Source organism: Rhincodon typus, chromosome 26 (assembly GCF_021869965.1).
Source record: "Rhincodon typus isolate 14 chromosome 26, sRhiTyp1.1, whole genome shotgun sequence".
Classification (NCBI taxonomy): domain Eukaryota; kingdom Metazoa; phylum Chordata; class Chondrichthyes; order Orectolobiformes; family Rhincodontidae; genus Rhincodon; species Rhincodon typus.
Window position 1 is genome coordinate 36,468,371 of NC_063357.1, and position 17,905 is coordinate 36,486,275.

General features: G+C 41.6%; 1 protein-coding gene across 1 annotated transcript in view; it reads left to right on the forward strand.

The window, feature by feature from the left end:
* The window catches only part of gtf2ird1 (GTF2I repeat domain containing 1), a 176,767-nt gene extending 159,995 nt beyond the window's left edge, over positions 1-16,772 (forward strand). The window contains exons 30-31 of the mRNA XM_048612388.1: positions 15,022-15,059; positions 16,636-16,772. Of these exons, the coding sequence (XP_048468345.1) occupies positions 15,022-15,059; positions 16,636-16,772 (175 nt within the window). The remainder of the gene's footprint in view (positions 1-15,021; positions 15,060-16,635) is intronic.
* The last annotated feature ends 1,133 nt before the right edge of the window (positions 16,773-17,905 follow it).

Consider the following 17,905-nt stretch of genomic DNA (forward strand, 5'->3'; position numbering starts at 1 on the left):
CTGATGCTGCTTGGCCTGCTGTGTTCATCCAGTTCTACACCTTGTTATCTCAGATTCTCCAGCATCTGCAGTTCCCACTATCTCTCTCCATGGATAGAAGGTTAGCTTCAGTGATGGTCTGGGCTAGGCGCACCACCTTCTATAGTTTCTTAGGGTCCTGGACAGAGCAGTTGCCATACCAGGCTGTTAAGCACCCAGACAGTATGCTTTCAATGGTGCATCTATAGAAGTTGGTAAGGGACATTATGGACATGCCAAATTTCCTGAGCCGCCTGAGGAAGAAGAGGCATTGTTCTGCCTTCTTGACTGTCGCATCTACGTGGGAAGTCCAGGACAGGATGTCAGTTATCATCACTCCTGGGAACTTGACGCTGTTGATGTAGATGGGGGGGGTGGTGGGTGTGTTCACCTCCTTTCTTTCTGAAGTCAATGATCAGTTCTTTAGTTTTGCTGACATTTGAAGAGAGTTTGTATTCATTGCACCACGTCACCAAGCCCTCTATCTCCCTTCTGTATTCTGACTCATTGTTGTTTGATATTTGCCCTACCATGGTGGTGTCATCAGTGAACTTGTAGATGGCATTCGCTTGGAATTTGGCAACACAGTCGTGGGTGTACAGGGAGTACAGTGGGGGGCTGAGAACGCATCCTTGGGGGTCAGAATCCAAATAATACATTTTGTTCCTGAAGAAATCTGTTGTTCACTGATTAAATTGCACATGGCTGCACCAGGGCATAGATTTCCTGTGAGCCATATAAAATAATATCTAATTCATTGAGATTGTGTTGGAACATGCATATCCTAGAAATGTGCAACTTCTAAAAGGGGTGAACAAAGAGGTAATCCTTACATTATCCAGTTGAGCTTCACTTGCATGTGTATATTTTTACATTATGGCTTTGAAGAGTCTAAATTATATTCCCATTAAATTGTATAGTACAGCTAAGTCTAATTGAGTGGTTAAGGAGAGGATATGGAAACATTTGAGCAGATGAAAGGTTCGCTTTGAGCTCCCTTCTTTAGGGAGGCATTTCAACTTGTGTTAGGCTATGATGAAAGCAAAGCCTTTTTTGTCATTGGCAGGAGGGTCAGTAACTGAAGAACACAGATTTGTAATAATTGGCAAAAAGAAAATAAGGAGGGGTGGGGGAGGGAAGATGAAGAGGATTTTTTTTCAGCATGTTCTTCTGATCTGGAATGCACTGCCTTCAAGGGCAGTAGAAGCTGTTTCAATTGTCACTTTCAAAGAGGAATTAGCTTGAAAAGGAATAATTTGTAGGACTGTGAGGAAGGAGCGGGGGAATGGGGCTAATTGGCTAGCTGTTTCAAAGAACTGACGTAGGCAGGATATATATAGTGGCCTCCTTCTGTGCAGACTGATTCTCACTGAATTTCTTCTGTCAGTATCCAGCACTTTGTCTTTAAAGGGCATTCATTTTAGTTTTTACATACAAAGATATTTCTTACAAAGAATAATTAATATACAGGTGTTTGTTTTTATGTTCATTTTGTTTGAATTGCCATTTTTTTGCTGAATATGTTTGTGCTGTCTTTAGTAATGAATATTTATTTACAAATAAATTTGTTCTGCCTATTTATGTTCAATGTCCACCACTTGAAGTGAGTAAGATTGAACAGTATGAGGGTACATTTAGTGCTGTAAAAAGATAACTGTAAGTCAGGGTCATTGTTAACCGTGGGGTTCTCTCAACACTGCAAAATCAGCTCACGAGAAAGCACAGTAACAATGATCAGTTTGTTTACGGGAACTCTGCAAACGATTGGAAGAGGAAATTTCTTTTGAAAAGCTGGCAGATAGAGGCTAAATTATTAAAGTAGAGTCTGTGTTTTAGGTAGGAACCCACTGTCTAACTTTTCTTCTTATATATTGTAGTGACATTAATAAGATGTAATAAGAATTAATTTATTTTGTTGCATAATTATTTTATTGAGTGAATAGAGGTTGGTTTCTCACAATAAGGTTGAGGGCTAAAATCCTGTGTAATTTTACCACGATTTAGAGTGGAAAAATAGATGAGTATTTTTTTGTGACAAATGTTATCTTTAATATAAACACCTTTGAAAATAATGAAACTGGCTCTCAGTTGATTGCATACCTTCCCATGCTGTGTTAACTCAAAACTATTACATTTGCACAGCTCTTCCTTTAAGTTTTCCCCTGTTTGATTGAGGTTCTGTAGCTACAAGTTTTAAAAGATAATTGTAGTAGAATATACCCTGTCTTCGAGGAGGCTTCAGGCTAGTCCACATCTGAGAACCTGCTCTTAGAATTCTGCTCATATCTTGACTATTGTAACTGTGCTTTAGCAGCCCAGACAATCCAACACTTTCTAAAACAGTCCAGCACATTTTTTTTAAAAGTCAATTTATTCTTTCTCCCAATGTTTAATAGAATATGTAAAAAGTTCCGGGATCCTAGATCTGGATCCACATCTTCACCAAAAACAAATCACTTCTTCCTTGGGCCATACCCTTCTATATACCAAGTTTTGTTGAAATGTGTCCACTAAGATTGGTGATATATTGATAATGTATGAATTAGGGGCTCCTTAAGTTCAATGAATTCATGGCTGATCCGATTACTCCACACTCCTATTTACAGTGGTGAAAATAATACCTCACCTACCTTCAGTGGCAGAGGAGTAATGAGCCCTTTTCATTTGTTGGTGTAATGTATCTTGCTGAAGAACAGTATGATGATGGTTGCCAACACCAGATTTCTCTGACCAGCTAACACATGCATCCACCCCCATTCCAATGGTGCGGAAAAGATGCACAAAGCAGGTTGTCCAGTATAACTTAAAGTACCACAATTATAACAACGCATATATTTACACACACCTTTAAAGTACTAAATCATGTCATGATCTAGTGACTCCAGTTGTAATGGAGTAATGTCCGGTTAAAGTTAGTACCAGACAAATCAGACCCCTGCACAAACCTGGCTGGATAGATCATACGTTTTGATAAAGTCAACTCTTCTTAAAACAGAAGGACACAATGTTGCAGTCTTTGTTTTAACAATACAACAAAACAAAAGTTTATTAACAATCATGAAGATAAACAAAACCCACTCTATTCCCTTAGAACTTAGATTCAAAGAATTTTAAATCTATATCAGAAATAACCCAAGTACTGTTTATAGATTGACCAGAAACATCAGCTTCATATTAGCTTCAATACACCCTGGTACAGCTTCCAAACGCTGTTGCAATTCCAGGAATATCTAGTTCTGTACCTATGAAGGACTTAGTCCATCTCATTTCCAAGGGAGAAAGAGACTTTTTTTTAAATACCCTGATGGGCTTGTAGTTATTAAAATTTAATCTCATCTGCTTCAACTATTGATGACTCTTTCTTAACTTACTATTTTGCTCTTGATTTAGCTTCCTTTCAGGGCTATACAGTTCCTGAAGCAGTTTTGATTCCTTCTTTTTTATTTTAAAACCTTTAGGACTTTACCTTCATTTCTTTTCCACTAACTGTATCTCAACACTCTGATCCGGGACAAATAATATTTTATTCTAAGGTAATTTCATTAGGAACGCTGTTTAGCATGTTATTCCATCAAAAGGCAGCAGGTTGGAGCTTGAAACATCGTTCACTTTCTCTCGACTTTGCAGAACAGACTGAAAAAGTCAGAGTTTGGAGAGTTCTCCCACTAAGCCCTATGGGTAGTTCTCCAGGAACTCTCGGTAATTTGGCCTTGCTTGGAATTCTGCGTATTGTAGTTTTAAAAAGCGGATTGTTAATTCTAAACACACAGACAAATCCATGTTCAGCTTAGAATTCCAAGAGCCCAAACTTGCAGTAAATGATATTAAAATACATATTTGTAAATCTCTCAGCCTCATCACAATCATTCCAAAGTGCTTCACGGGAACATAATTAAAAAACCAAACAAAAGAGGAAGGCGATCAAAAAATCAATCAAAGAGGTTGGTTTTAAGGAGTGTCTTAAAGAAGAGAAGAGTGGCACAGAACTAAAGGGAACAAATTCCAGAGTTTAGGAGCTAGATGGCTGACAGCCAAGGATGAGGCAGAGAAAATAGGGGATCCCCAAGATTCCTTTGTGTGGCCTGGGGGAGCACTCCCTACTCTTTCAGCTTACAAGGAAACAAAAATAAAATTAAACCAACTAACACCACGTTCTGGCTGAAATCTGGGTCACCTAACAGACATAATGTCACCCATGTCCTGAGATTAAAATTGCAAGTTAGGTCCTGATGTCATGAATGGCAACTGTTTTGCATAAATAAAGCAGCCCCATCGCCTTCAGGTGAGTGTACCTCAAAGCTGCTGAAAATACCTGGATAAATGTACATTCAGGTGCTGGAATTGTAGGGGATAAATCACTGCCCTGATTTTATTAGAGCACCTGGTTAAACCTGAACTTCTGGAGACCATACTTTTAGAAAAGCTCAATTTGTAAGAGTGAGAAGTATATGTTTTCACTAAGAGGAATTTCAATCGAACCTTTGTTTGTTTCTTTTAATCAGTGAATGCAAGTGCTAGCTTAGTGCTCAATTGATTTGTTTCTTAGCATTTATTTGACCATTTGTGCCTCAAATGACTTAACAGCCATGGTAACCAGTAAAATAATAACTTAAACTGTTACTCCAATGCTCAAAAGTGGATAACTGTGAAAACTACTTAGTATTGCAAAGAATCTATGTATAAAGTCACCATAGTCTTACTGGACCATAGTACTGCTCTGTCATTAGAGAGAATGATTGGTGCTCGTTTATCCTGAGGGTCCCCATTCCTCAGGCATGGTTGAGAAGAGCTATCCTTCATAGACAGCCAGTGTGCGAATTGAACCCACACTGCTGTCATCGTTTTGCATCACAAACCAACTGAAGTGATTGGCTTATTGACTATAAGATCCTTGATTAAGGTTGTTAACCTGGGCTAATCAAGGAGCCCTGGCTGACAGATAAAAACAGGGGATTCAAAGAATCTCCTGACTTAAGGGATTGACTCTGAGCTGGCTGGCCACAGCCAGGATACTGAGCACATAAATAAAGGGTAGCTTGGTGATGCGATACTGGCCTCTGTGCAGTTATTTCACCAGCCATCCAATCAGCTGGGCTAAGCAACCCCATACAAGCAGACTCAATCGATCAGTTTCTGCTTCAGTCAAACTCCCTCACATTCAGTCAGTCATCTACCATAGAAATAAGCCCTTCAGCCCATCGTGTCTGTGCTGGACTACATTAGTCTCATTTTCTAGAATTTGACCCGTAGCCTTGTATACTGTGGTCTTTCAGCTGATAATAAACCTTAAGACACAGGAGCAGAAATTAGACCATTCGGCCCATCGAGTCTGCTCCGCCATTCAATCGTGGCTGATAAGTTTCTCAACCCCATTCTCCTGCTTTCTCCCCGTAACCTTTGATCTTCTTAACAATCACAAACCTATCTATCTCCACCTTAAATATACTCAAGGACCTGGCCTCCCCAGCCTTCTGTGGCAATGAATTCCATAGATTCACCACTCTCTGGCTGTAGAAGTTTCTCCTTATCTCCGTTCTAAAGAGTTTTCCCTTTACTCTAAGGCTGTGCCCAACATCCACTCTGTCCAGGCCATTCAGTATTCTGTAAGTCTCAAGAAGATCAGCATGCAGGTGCAGCAAATGGTAAAGTAGGCAAATGGTACGTTGGCCTTCATTGCGAGAGGTTTCGAGTACAGGAGCAGGGATGTGTTGTTGCCGTTATACAGGGCCTTGGTGAGGCCACACCTAGAATATTGTGTGCAGTTTTGGTCTCTTCTTCTGAGGAAGGATGCTCTTGCTGTCAAAGGTTTACCAAGCTGATTCTGGGCATGGTGGGTCTGACGTATGAGGAGAGATTGACAAGATTGGGATAGTTTTTGCTGGAGTTCAGATGAATGAGGGGGGGATCTCATAGAGACTTCTAAAATTGTAACAGGACTGGGCAGGCTAGATGTAGGCAGGATGTTCCCGATGGTGCGTGTGGCCAGAACTAGGGGTCACAGCATGAGGATTTGGGGTAGACGATTTAGGACGGAGATGAGGAGATTTTTCTTGACCCAAAGAGTGGTGAACCTGTGGAATTCATTACCACAGGAAGTAGTTGATACCAAAACATTGAGTGTATTCAAGAGGCGACTAGATATAGTACTTGGGGCAAATGGGATCAAAGGTTATGGGGAGAAAGCAGGATTAGGCTATTGAGTTGGATGATAAACCATGATCGTGAAGAATGGCGGAGCAGGCTTGAAGGGCTGAATGGCCTCCTCCCTATCTTCTATGTTTCTTTGTTTCTATAATCTCCCCCTCACCCTTCTAAACTTCATCAAGTGTAGACCCAGTGTCCTCAAATGTTCCTTACACGTTAATCCTTTCATTCCTGGGATCATTCTCGTGAACCTCCTGTGGACTCAATCCCAGGCCCAGTACATCCTTTCTGATGTATGGGCCCAAAATTGCTCACAATACTGTAAATGTGGTCTGGCTACAGCTTTATAAAGCCTCAGAATTACATCCTTGCTGTTATATTCTACCCCTCTTGAAATAAATGCCAACATTGTATTTGCCTTCCTAACGACTGAGTAAACCTGCAAGTTTACCTTAAAAGAATCCTAGACTAGGACTCCCAAGTCCCGTTGCACTTCAGATTTCTGAATTTTCTCCCCGTTTAGAAAATAGTCGTGCCTCTTCTTCCTACCAAAGTGCATGACCTCATTTTACCACATTATATTCCACCTGCCATTTCTTTGCCCCACTCTCCTAAACTGTCTAAATCCTTATGCAGCATGCCTGCCTCCTCAATACTGCCTGTCCCTCCACCTATCTTTCTATTCTGCAAGCTTAGCCAGAATGCCCTCAGTTCCTTCATCTAGATCATTAATGTATAAAGTGAAAATTTGTGTTCCAACACTGACCCTTGTGGAATACCACTAGTCACTGGCTGTCATCCAGAGGAGGACCATTTTATTTCCACACTCTGTTTTCTGCCAGACAGCCAGTCTTCTATCCATGCTAGTACCTTGCCTCTAACACCCATGGGCTGTTATCTTACTTTGCAGCGTCCTGTGTAGCAGCTTGTCAAAGGCCTTCTGGAAGTCCAGATAGATAACATATATTGGCTCTCCTTGGTCTAACCTGCTTGTTACCTTAAAGAATTCCAACAGATTTGTCAGGCATGACCTCCCCTTGATGAAGCCATGCTGACTTTGCCCTATTTTACCATGCACTTCCAAGTATTCAGAAATCTCATCCTTCTCAATGGACTCAAATCTTAACAATAACTGAGGTCAGGTTAATCAGCCTGTAATTTCCCATCTTCTGCCCTACTCTCTTCTTAAATGGGGGGTTACATTAGTGATTTTCCAGTCCTTTGGGACCCTCCTGGACTCCAGTGATTCCTGTAAGATCACCACGAACACATCCACTATCTCTTCAGCTATGTCCTTCAGAACTCTGGGATGTAGTCCAGCTGGTGCAGGTGTTTTTTCCACCTTCAGACCTTTCAGTTTTTCTGGCACCTTCTGCTTGTTGATGGCCACCATATTCACCTCCTCTACACCACCACCACCACCACAGACTCTCTGGAATTTTTGGGATATTACTCGTGTCTTCCAGCATGAAGACTGATACAAAGTACTTGTTCAGTTCCTTTGCCATTTCTTTGTTCCCCATTACTAATTCTCCAGCATCACTTTCCAGCAGTCGATTGTCCACACTTGCCTCTCTTTTGCCCTTTACATATCTAAAGAAACTCTTGCAATCTACTTTTATATTACTGGCTACCTTACCCTCATATTTAATCTTTTCCCTCTGAATTTCTTTTTTAGTTGACCTCCATTGGTCTTTTAGGTTTCCCAATCCTTTGGTTTCCCACTTCCCTTTGCTGCATTATATGCTTTCTCTTTTGCTTTCATGCTGTCCCTGACTTCCCTTGTCAGCCATGGTTGCCTTGTCCTCCCATTAGTTTGTTGCTTTTGTCCTAGGGTGAACTTTTACTGTGTCTCCCAAATTACACCCAGAACCTGACTGTCCTTCCTGCTAGGCTCCTCTCCCAGTCAATTCTGGTCAGCTCCTCCTTCATGCCTCTGTAGTTGCCTTTATTCAACTGTAATACCGTTACATCTGATTCCAGTTTCTCCCTCTCAAATTGCAGTGTAAATTCAATCATATTATGATCACTGCCTCTTAAGGGTTCCTTCACTTTAAGCTCCTTTATCAAGTCCGCCTCATTGCACTGCCTTGTGAGTGGGCTCCACCACAAGCTGCTCCAAAAAGCCATCTCTTGGATGTTCTTGCGATCCACTACCAACCTGATTTTCCCAGTCCACCTGCATATTGAAATCCACCCCCATGAACACTGTAACTTGCCGTTCTTACATGCCTTTTCTATCTCATGCTGTATCTGGTGCCCCAAATCCTGACTATTGTTCGGAGGCCTGTACATAACTCCCATTATGGTTTTTTAAAATCTTTGTGGTTCCTTAACTCTACCCGCACAGATTCTACATCATCTGACCCTACTTAGTTTCTTGCCGTTGATTTAATTTCATTTCTTACAAATTAGACAACCCCATCACTTTTGAGCACTTCTTAAATGTTATCATGGATTGCACCTCTATCACCCCTTCAAGCAATGAGCTCAAGATACCCACTGTCTTCTGGATACAAAAAGCTTCCTTAAATCCCCTCTAAACCTTCTTCCGTTTGTTTTAAATATATCCCCCTGGTTACTGACCCTTCTACTAAGGGGAAGTGTTTTTCCTATCTACCCTATCTATGCCCCTCAGAATTTTGTATACCTCAATCTGGTTCCTCTCCTCAGCCTTCTCTGCTCTCAGACAAAACCGCCCCAGCCCATCTACTCTTGTGCAGGCATGGTGGACCAAATGGCCTGCTTCTGCACTGTAAGAATTTGGAGATTCATAGCTGAAATGCTCTATCCCAAGCAACATCCTGGTGAATCTCCTCTGCACCCTGTCTAGTGCAATCACATCCTTCCGATGGAGTAGTGAACAGAACAGCACTCGGTAATTAACCCAAGCAATGTATCCTTTTGTTCTTTACGCCCTTGTGTTTAGAACTGTAGAACAGTTACAGGACAAAAGGAGGCTATTTGGCCCCTCATACCTGAGGCACACTCTCTGCAAGAGGAATTCACTTAATGCCACTCCCCATGGCTGTGTTTTTTTGTCTCTTTGGATAATGACCCAATTTACTTTCAAAGGCCTTGAGTATATATGCCTCCTCCCACATTTTCAGATTGTGCATTCCAGATCCTAACCACTTGTGGCAGAAACAATGTTTATGTTGACAACAAATCAACATTGCTTTTATCTGCCAACATAGCTAGCTTCCCTTGGATGCTATTTCTGTTATTGTCATTGGGTAGTCCATGTGGGAGCATATTTCACATTCCACTCACCACTGAGAGTGCATAACTCGAAACGAAACTTCACAGCAGTCCAGTTGGATGACTGAGTAGTTACGGTTCCACATTTCACTTCAAACTTTACACGAGCTGAAGAGCAAGAGTGTAACTAGAGAGAAGGTAGAGCCTCTTAAAGATCAAGGAAGTTGCCTTTGTGTTGAACCCCAGGAGACAGGAGAGGTACTAAATGAATATTTTGCATCAGTTTTTACTGTGGAGAAAGAAATGGAGTCAAGAGATTGCAGAGAAATAAACTTTTGATGTTTTAAAAACAGTTCACGTTACAGAACAGGATGTTCGGGAGGTCTGAGAAAATATTAAGATGGATAAATCTCTGGGACCTGATCTAATGTATTCCAGAACATTGTGGGAAGTAAGGCATGAAATTACGAGACCCCTTGCAGAAATGTTTGCATCATTTAGATCTACAGTGAGGTGCCTGATGACTGAAGGGTGGTTAACGTTGTACTTTTGTTTAAGAAACGTTGTAAGGAGAAAGTGGGGAACTATAGATCTGTGAGTCTGACTTGCAGTTGAGAGTAAATTGTTGGAGGTGATTATAAAAATTTGGGATTTATGGGCACTTCGGCAAAAATTGATTAGGGATAGTCAGCATGGTTTTGTGCGAGAAAATCGTGTTTCACAGACGTGATTGAGGAAGTTACCAGAAAGATTAACGATGGCAGAGCAGTAGACATTGTTTATTTGGATTTTAGTAAAGCCTTCAACAAGGTTCTGCATGTTAGACTAATTGGTAAAGTTATGTCACGTGCGATTCAGGGTGAGCTTGCCAATTGGATACGTAGTTGGATTAATGGTAGGAGACAGAGAGTAATGGTGGAGGGTTGCTTTTCAGACTGGAGGCCTGTGACCAGCACTGTTCTACAGGGATCAGTTCTGGGTTCTCTTTGGTTTGTCATTTATACACATGATTTGGATGAGAATATAGAAGGCATGGTTAGTAAGTTTATGGATGACACCAAAATTGGTGGCATTATAGACAGTGAAGAAGGTTTTCTAAGATTACAAAGGGATCTTGATCAAATGGGTCAATGGGCTGAAAAATGGCAAATAGACATTTTGATACAATGATCAAGGGTAGGGCTTATACAATTAATGGTGGGGCTTTGGGTAGTATTGTAGAACAGAGGGACCTAAGGGTGAAAGTACATATTTCTTTGAAGTTTGTGTCACATATAGACAGGGTAGTTAAAAAGGTTGCCACAATGATGGCACCCAAAAGCTGCAGGAACAGCATCTCATATTTTGCTTGGGAACCCTGCAGCCCAATGGTGTTAATGTGGACTTCACAAGCTTCAAAATCTCCCCTCCCCCGACCGCATCCCAAAACCAGCCCACCTTGTTCCCGCCTCCCTAACCATTCTTCCCACCTCAAGCCCCACCCCCATCTCCTACCCACTAACCTCATCCTGCCTCCTTGACCTGTCCGTCCTCCCTGGACCAACCTATCCCGTCCCTAACTCCGCACCTACATTCACCTTTACTGGCTCCAACCCTGCCTCTTTGATCTGTCTGTCTCCTCTCCACCTATTTTCTCCTTTATCCATCTTCTATCCGCCTCCCCCTCTCTCCCTATTTATTTCAGAATCCCCTTCCCCTCCCCCAGTTCTGAAGAAGGGTCTCGACCCGAAACATCAGCTTTCCTGCTCCTCTGATGCTGCTTGGCCTGCTGTGTTCATCCAGCTCTACACCTTGTTATCAGTTAAAAAGGTGTTTGGCACACTTAACTTCATTGCTCAGTCCTTTGAGTATAGGAGTTTGGAAGTCATGCAGAGGTTGTACAGGACATTGGTGAGGCTTCTTCTGGAATACTGCATCCAGTTCTGGTTGTCCAGTTATAGGAAGGATATTAGCAAGCTGGAGAGGGTTCAGAAGTCATTTACCAGGATGTTACTAGGTATGGAAGGTTTGAGTTGTAAAGAAAGGCTGGATTGGCGGGGACATTTTTCATCGGAGTGTAGGAGGTTGAGAGGTGACTTGGAAAAAGCCTATAAAATAATGAGAGGTATAGATGGAGTTAATGGTAGTTGCCTTTTCCTTAGGGCAGGGGATTTCAAGACTAGCTGAGAGGAGAGAGATTTAAAAAAGACATGAGGCAAATTTTTTACACAGAGTTGTTCACGTGTGCAATGAACTTCCTGAGCAAGTGGTGGATGCGGGTACAATTACAAAGGTTAAAAGACATTTGGATAGATACATGAATAGGAATGGTTTGGAGGGATATGGGCCAGGAGCAGGCTGTGGGACTAATTTAGTTTGGGATGATGTTCGGCATGGACTGGTTGGACGAAAGAGTCTGTTTCTGTGCTGTATGACTCCATGACTCTCAGTGGTCATAACAGATTCTGTGACAGAATTTTAAAATATTTAAAACTTAGCAATGTAGAAAATAGGAGGAGTAGGCCATTCAACCCATTGAGCCCAATCCACCATTCAACATGATCATGGCCGATCTTCATCTCAAAACCATATCCTGCTCTCTCCCCATACCCCCTTGACACCTTTAACTTAAAGAAACCTATCTATTCCTTTCTTACATATATTCAGTGACTTTGTCTCTACAGCCTTCTGTGGTAGTGAACTCCAGAGGCTTACCACCCCATGAGTGAAAACATTTTTCCTAACCTCAGTCCGAAAACTGCAAATCTTGACACTGTGATAACAAGGTGTAGAGCTGGATGAACACAGCAGGCCAAGCAGCATCAGAGGCGCAGGAAGGCTGACGTTTTGGGCCTAGACCTTTCTGAAGAAGGTCTTGTTATCTCAGTTTCTCCAGCATCTGCAGCTCCTACTATCTCTGAAACAATCTTGACACTGTGTCCCTTTTATCCTAGAGCCCCAACCAGTGGAAACATCATTCCTGCATCCAGTCTATCCAGCCCTGTCAGAACTTTGTGTTTCAATGCGATCTCCTTTCATTGTTTTAAACACCAGTGAATACTGGCCCAGTTGATCCAATCTATCATTGTTTGACAAATCTGCCATCCACAGAATCAGTCTGGTGAACTTTCACTGCACTCTCTCAATTGCAAGTAATTTTTTCTTGGCAGAGGGGGCTAAAACTGCACACAATAATCCAGGTCTGGTTTCACTAAGGCCATGTACAGCTGCAACAAGACATCCTTGTTCCTGTACTCCGTCCCTTCCAATGCCTGGTGCACAAGGACACCCAGATCCCTATGTATATCAACCGTTCCCCATCTATCACAATTTAAATAATCCCTGCCATTCTGGTTTTCCTGCTGAAGTGGGCAACTTCACATTTATTCAGGCCATAATGCATCTGCCACATATTTGCCGACTCACTCAACTTATCTAAATTACCCAGAAGCCTCTTTACCTTTACATGTTTTCACCTAATTCTCTTGATTTCCTGGTTCCATCAACGATACTACCAAAAATACAATTTTGGTTCATTTATCCACTTCATGACTCCAATCCCTTGCTGTGTGCAAATTAGCAGCCGCATTTACTGACCTAAGCAGTAAACTATTTAAATGGAGAGAGATTGCGGAACTCAGTGGTGCAGAAGGATCTGGGTGTCCTGCTACATGAACCACATAAAATTGGAATGGAGTTACAGCAAGTGATTAGGAAGGTGAATGGAATATTGTTCTTTATTTTTGGGGGAATGCAATATAAAAATAGGTTTTACTGCAGCTGTGCAGGCCATTGATGAGACCACATCTGGAATACCATGTAGTTTTGATTTCCTTACTTGAAATAAGCTACTGCTTCAGAAGCAGTTCACAGAAAGTTCACTTTACTCACTTCTGGAGTGAAGGGCTTATCTGATGAGAAAAGGTTGAATGGGCACAGCCCGAATTCATTGGAATTTAGAAGACTGGCAGGTGATCTTATTGTAACATCGTAAGATCTTGAGGGGACTGGACAGTGTGGATACTGAGAGGGTTTCCTCTTAGAGTCATACAGCACGGAAACAGACCCTTCCGTCTGACCAGCTCATGCTAAACATTATCCCAAACTAAACTAGTCCCACCTGCCTGCTCCTGGCCCTATATCCCTCCAAACCTTTCCTATTCGTGTATCTATCCAAATGTCTTTTAAACGTTGTAATTGTATCTGCATCCACCACTTCCTCAGGAAGTTCATTCCACAAGTGAACCACCCGCTGTGTAAAAAATTTGCATCTCATGTCTTTTCTAAATCTCTTTCTTCTCACCTTCAAAATGTGCCCCCTAGTCTTAAGATCCTCTGTCCTAAGGAAAAGACAACTACTATTAACTCTACCTATACATCTCATTATTTTATAAACTTCTATCAGGTTGCCTCTCAACCTCCTATGCCCCAGTGAAAAAAGTCCCAGCCTTTCTCTATAACTCTAACCTTCCATACCTGGCAACATCCTGATAAATGACTTCTGAACCCTCTCTGGCTTAATAATATCTTTCCTATAACTGGGTGACCAGAACTGGACAGAGTAAGCCTCACTAATGTCCTGTCAACCTCAGCATGACTTCCCAACTCTTATACTAAAAGGATTGAGCAATGAAGGCAAGCATGCCAAACTTCTTTTTAACCACCTTGTCTGTATATGATGCAAACTTCAAAAAATTATGAACCTGCACCCTAAGGTCCTTCTGTTCTACAACACAGTTCTGAAAAAGGGTCACCGGACCCAAAACTTTAACTTTGATTTTTTACCTCACAGATGCTGCCAGACCTGCTGAGCTTTTCAAGCAACTTCTGTTTTTGTTCCTGATTTAGTATCCACAGTTCTTTTGGTTTTTACTACCCAAAGCCCCACCATTAATTGTATAAGCCCTACCCTTGTTTGTTGTACCACAATGCAATACCTCACATTTATCTAGATTGAACCTCATCTGCCATTTTTCAACCCATTGACCTACTTGATCAAGATCCCTTTGTCATCTTAGAAAAACTTCTTCACTGTCTACTATGCAACCAATTTTGAAGTCGTCCACAAACATACTAACCATGCCTCCTATATTCTCATCCAAATCATTTATATAAATGACAAACAAAAGAGGACCCATTGTGGAGGAGAATAAAACTAGAGGACATAGTTTAAGAATAGGAGGTTGGCTTTTTAGATAGAAATAGGGAGATTTACTTTCATTTAAAGGGTCATTTGAGTATGGAATTCTCTTCCCCTGAAATAATGGAAGTGGGTCTTTAAGTTTTTCTAGGCTGAGTCAGGTAGGTTTGCAATAGCCAAGGGATATGGGCACAGACAAGAAAGTAGCGCTGAGATTACAATCAGATCAACCATGATACTATTGAATGGTGGAGCAGGCTTGAAGGACCAAATGGCCTCTCCCTGCTCCTAAGTTGTATGTTCCTATAACTTGACTTCTGGTGAGTGTGAGGGGCCACACCAATCTTCCTGGTTGCTGCTTTTTGAAGTCAGAGAGTGTATGCCAGTAATTCATATGATACTTAAAGAATGGCACACTGCAGCAGTAACTAATGAGGAAGGAAAGCACACCTCCAGATCTACCATTGAAGTAAATGTCAGTAGTGGCTTCACTTTAGTCATTGTTAACTGACTTGTTTTCATTTTTTAATCTTTTACAGGCCTTTTGCAGAGATTTGTAATGAAGCATCAAAATCAGGTGAGAAACTATACTATCTAATCCTCCAGTCAATACATTCAAAATGTTCCCACACCAGCTCCCCTAATGGAGATGTTAGTAGATTCTCCACTTAAATGGACCAGGATTATGCATGCCTTTGATCCCTGATTTACACCCAGAGACAGTACCGATACTGAGATTGTTTATGGGGAAGGGCAGTTGAGTTCCCAGTCCTGCTGCCAAATGCTGTTTATTGACTTCTGCAAAGTAGTAGGGCTGCAGTACAGGTAGTTGTGCTGTAATGTGTGTCTTGTTAATGCAAATTGGCTGTAACACAATTGATGGATAGTGAACGCTTTTTGCATAATGCCAACTTTCTGCTGTACAGGTATAGTGATTTTCTATAGCAATTTCCCTATAATGTGATTTTCAAGGCAATTTTCTGTAGCACAAGGTTACGCAAGAATATAACTATCATGTTATAGTAGAATGAACTGGTAGTGTCAGTGGCTACTCTTCTGCCTTATTGAATCACTACTCAGTACTGAGAACAGTGTTCCCAGGTGACCACCTCAGCTGGTGCAATTTGTGCATTTGCATATGTACATGAGTCTAAGTGTATATGTCCATTTGCGAGTGTCCTTGTATGTGCACATATTACGTATGTGTGCGCATGTGTGTGTGGGGGCTCATGAGGCAGTTAAGGCTCAACCACATTGGTGCAGGACTGGAGTCGCATATATGCCAAGTTGGAATGGCAGATCTCCTTCCCTGAAGGGTAATGTTGAATAAGTGGATCTTATCAAGTCCCACTCACCTGTCACCCCCTGAGCTGACCTACAATGACAGTTAGTCAGCACATCCTGATTTTAAAATTCTCATCCTTGTTACCAGTTGCTTGTTCCACCCAGTCTCTGTAATCTCCAATGCCACAATCTTTTGACATATTGGCAGTCTCTTCTCATTCTTGTCCCTTGATCAGCCAAGATTTTTATCCTTCCTCATGGGTGGTCATGCCTTCATTTGCCTAGGTCCCAAGCTCTGGATCTCCTTTCCTACACTTTTCCACCTCATGGCCTTGCTTTCTTCCTCCAAGTATTCCTCACTAGTTTGGACAAATCTTCAGTTATCTGACCTAGAATCGTCAAATGTGTCTTAGTTTCATGTTTTTTTTTTTATCATGCTGCTATGAACAGCCATTGGATATTTCATATAATTAGGTGCCATACAGATCTAAGTTGTTTGTCAGATTTTCTTACTTTCATGGCTCACAGCTTTTTGTTTCTTCATTTTACTTTTAATTAAATTCAAACTCTCAAATTGCCATGGTGGGGTTTGAACTTGTGTTCTCTGGAGGGAATTACAATCCAGTTCTAATAAAGATTAACTGATGTTTGACAATATACAAAAACAAATGGAGAAATCCCTAGTGGTCCCAACAGGATTTTGCATACTCAGGAGTGGAAAGGAAGATCATTGATAGGGGAATAAGGTGCACGGTATCAGCTTGTAGAATAGGAAACTGTTGTCAATCCTCACAGCTTGATGATGTAGTTTTGTTGAATCATATTAGCTGTTGAAATATTGTGTACATTTACCTTTTAATTCTTTTTAGCATCCAAACAAGATGCAACACACAAACGGAAGCGAAGAAGAGTTTCAGAGGGGAGCATTGTGCCGTCATCCTCAAACATGGAAGCAGGCGTATCTCCAAATCCAGTCCCTCTTGTGGTAATTAATTTTGCAAATTAAATATACATTAAGTTATTAGTTTTGTTTTACTGTGCTGACATTACATCGCATGCTATTAAGCAGGTGTCAAATCTGAATGTAGAGGCTGTTGCCTCAGCTTCAGTCAGTGCTGCTGTGGGTCAGAACTGTTTAATGATTTGCAGGAGCACTTCTCAAAGTGGTTGACTGTGTAATTGTCACACTAGTTGTGGCACTGAGCTAGCTAGGCCCAGATTTCGGGAGCAGTGCCTGATATTGGTTGGTTGGCCAAGAACAGTTAATGTGGCTTTCGGGATACAACCATTGGCTTTAAGCCCCCTGGCTGTGTGAAGAAAAAAAAGTGAAATTTCTTATGGCTACAGCTGCTGGTTTCCCTAGCAGTGACTTTGCTACCAGCTGGGAGGGGGTGACACAAGACACAAAGTCCTCTTGACTTAGTCACTGATCACTTGGTGAGATACCAAAGAGTTCAAAGTCTCCAATAACCTATAACACTACTCATATGGGTAGAAATTTACTGAGTTTTTCCTGCAAAATTAGATAGCATATTCCAAGGATAATTTCTGATGCTAGAAGGGCTGCTACATTCAGATTTTTTATTTCTTTTTATCATTTGTTCATCTGTGGGCATCACTGGCAAGGCCACCTCCTAATTATCTTGGAGAAAATGATGGTGAGCTGCCTTCTTAAACTACTTAGAGTCTTTAAGATGTTGAGACACCCACAATGCTGTTCAGAAGGGAGTTTCAGATTTTGACCCTGCAACAGTAAATAAATGTCAGTATAGTTCCAAGCAGGATGATGTGTTGCTTGGAGAGATGTGGCAGTGTTCCCTAGCATCTGCAGCCCTTATCCTTCTAGGTGGTAGAGGTCATCTGTTTGGAAGGTGCTGGTGAAGGAGCCTGAGTGATTTGCTACAGTGTGTCTTGTAGATGGTACACACTGCTGCTACTGTGCTTCTGTGATGAGGGAGTAAATGTTGAAAGTGGTGGATGGGGTGCTAATCAACAGAGCTGCTTTGTCTTGGATGGTGTCAGAGATAGTAGGAACTGCAGATGCTGGAAAATCTGAGATAACAAGGTGTAGAGCTGGATGAACACAGCAGGCCAAGCAGCATCATAGGAGCAGGAAGGCTGACGTTTCGGGTCTAGACG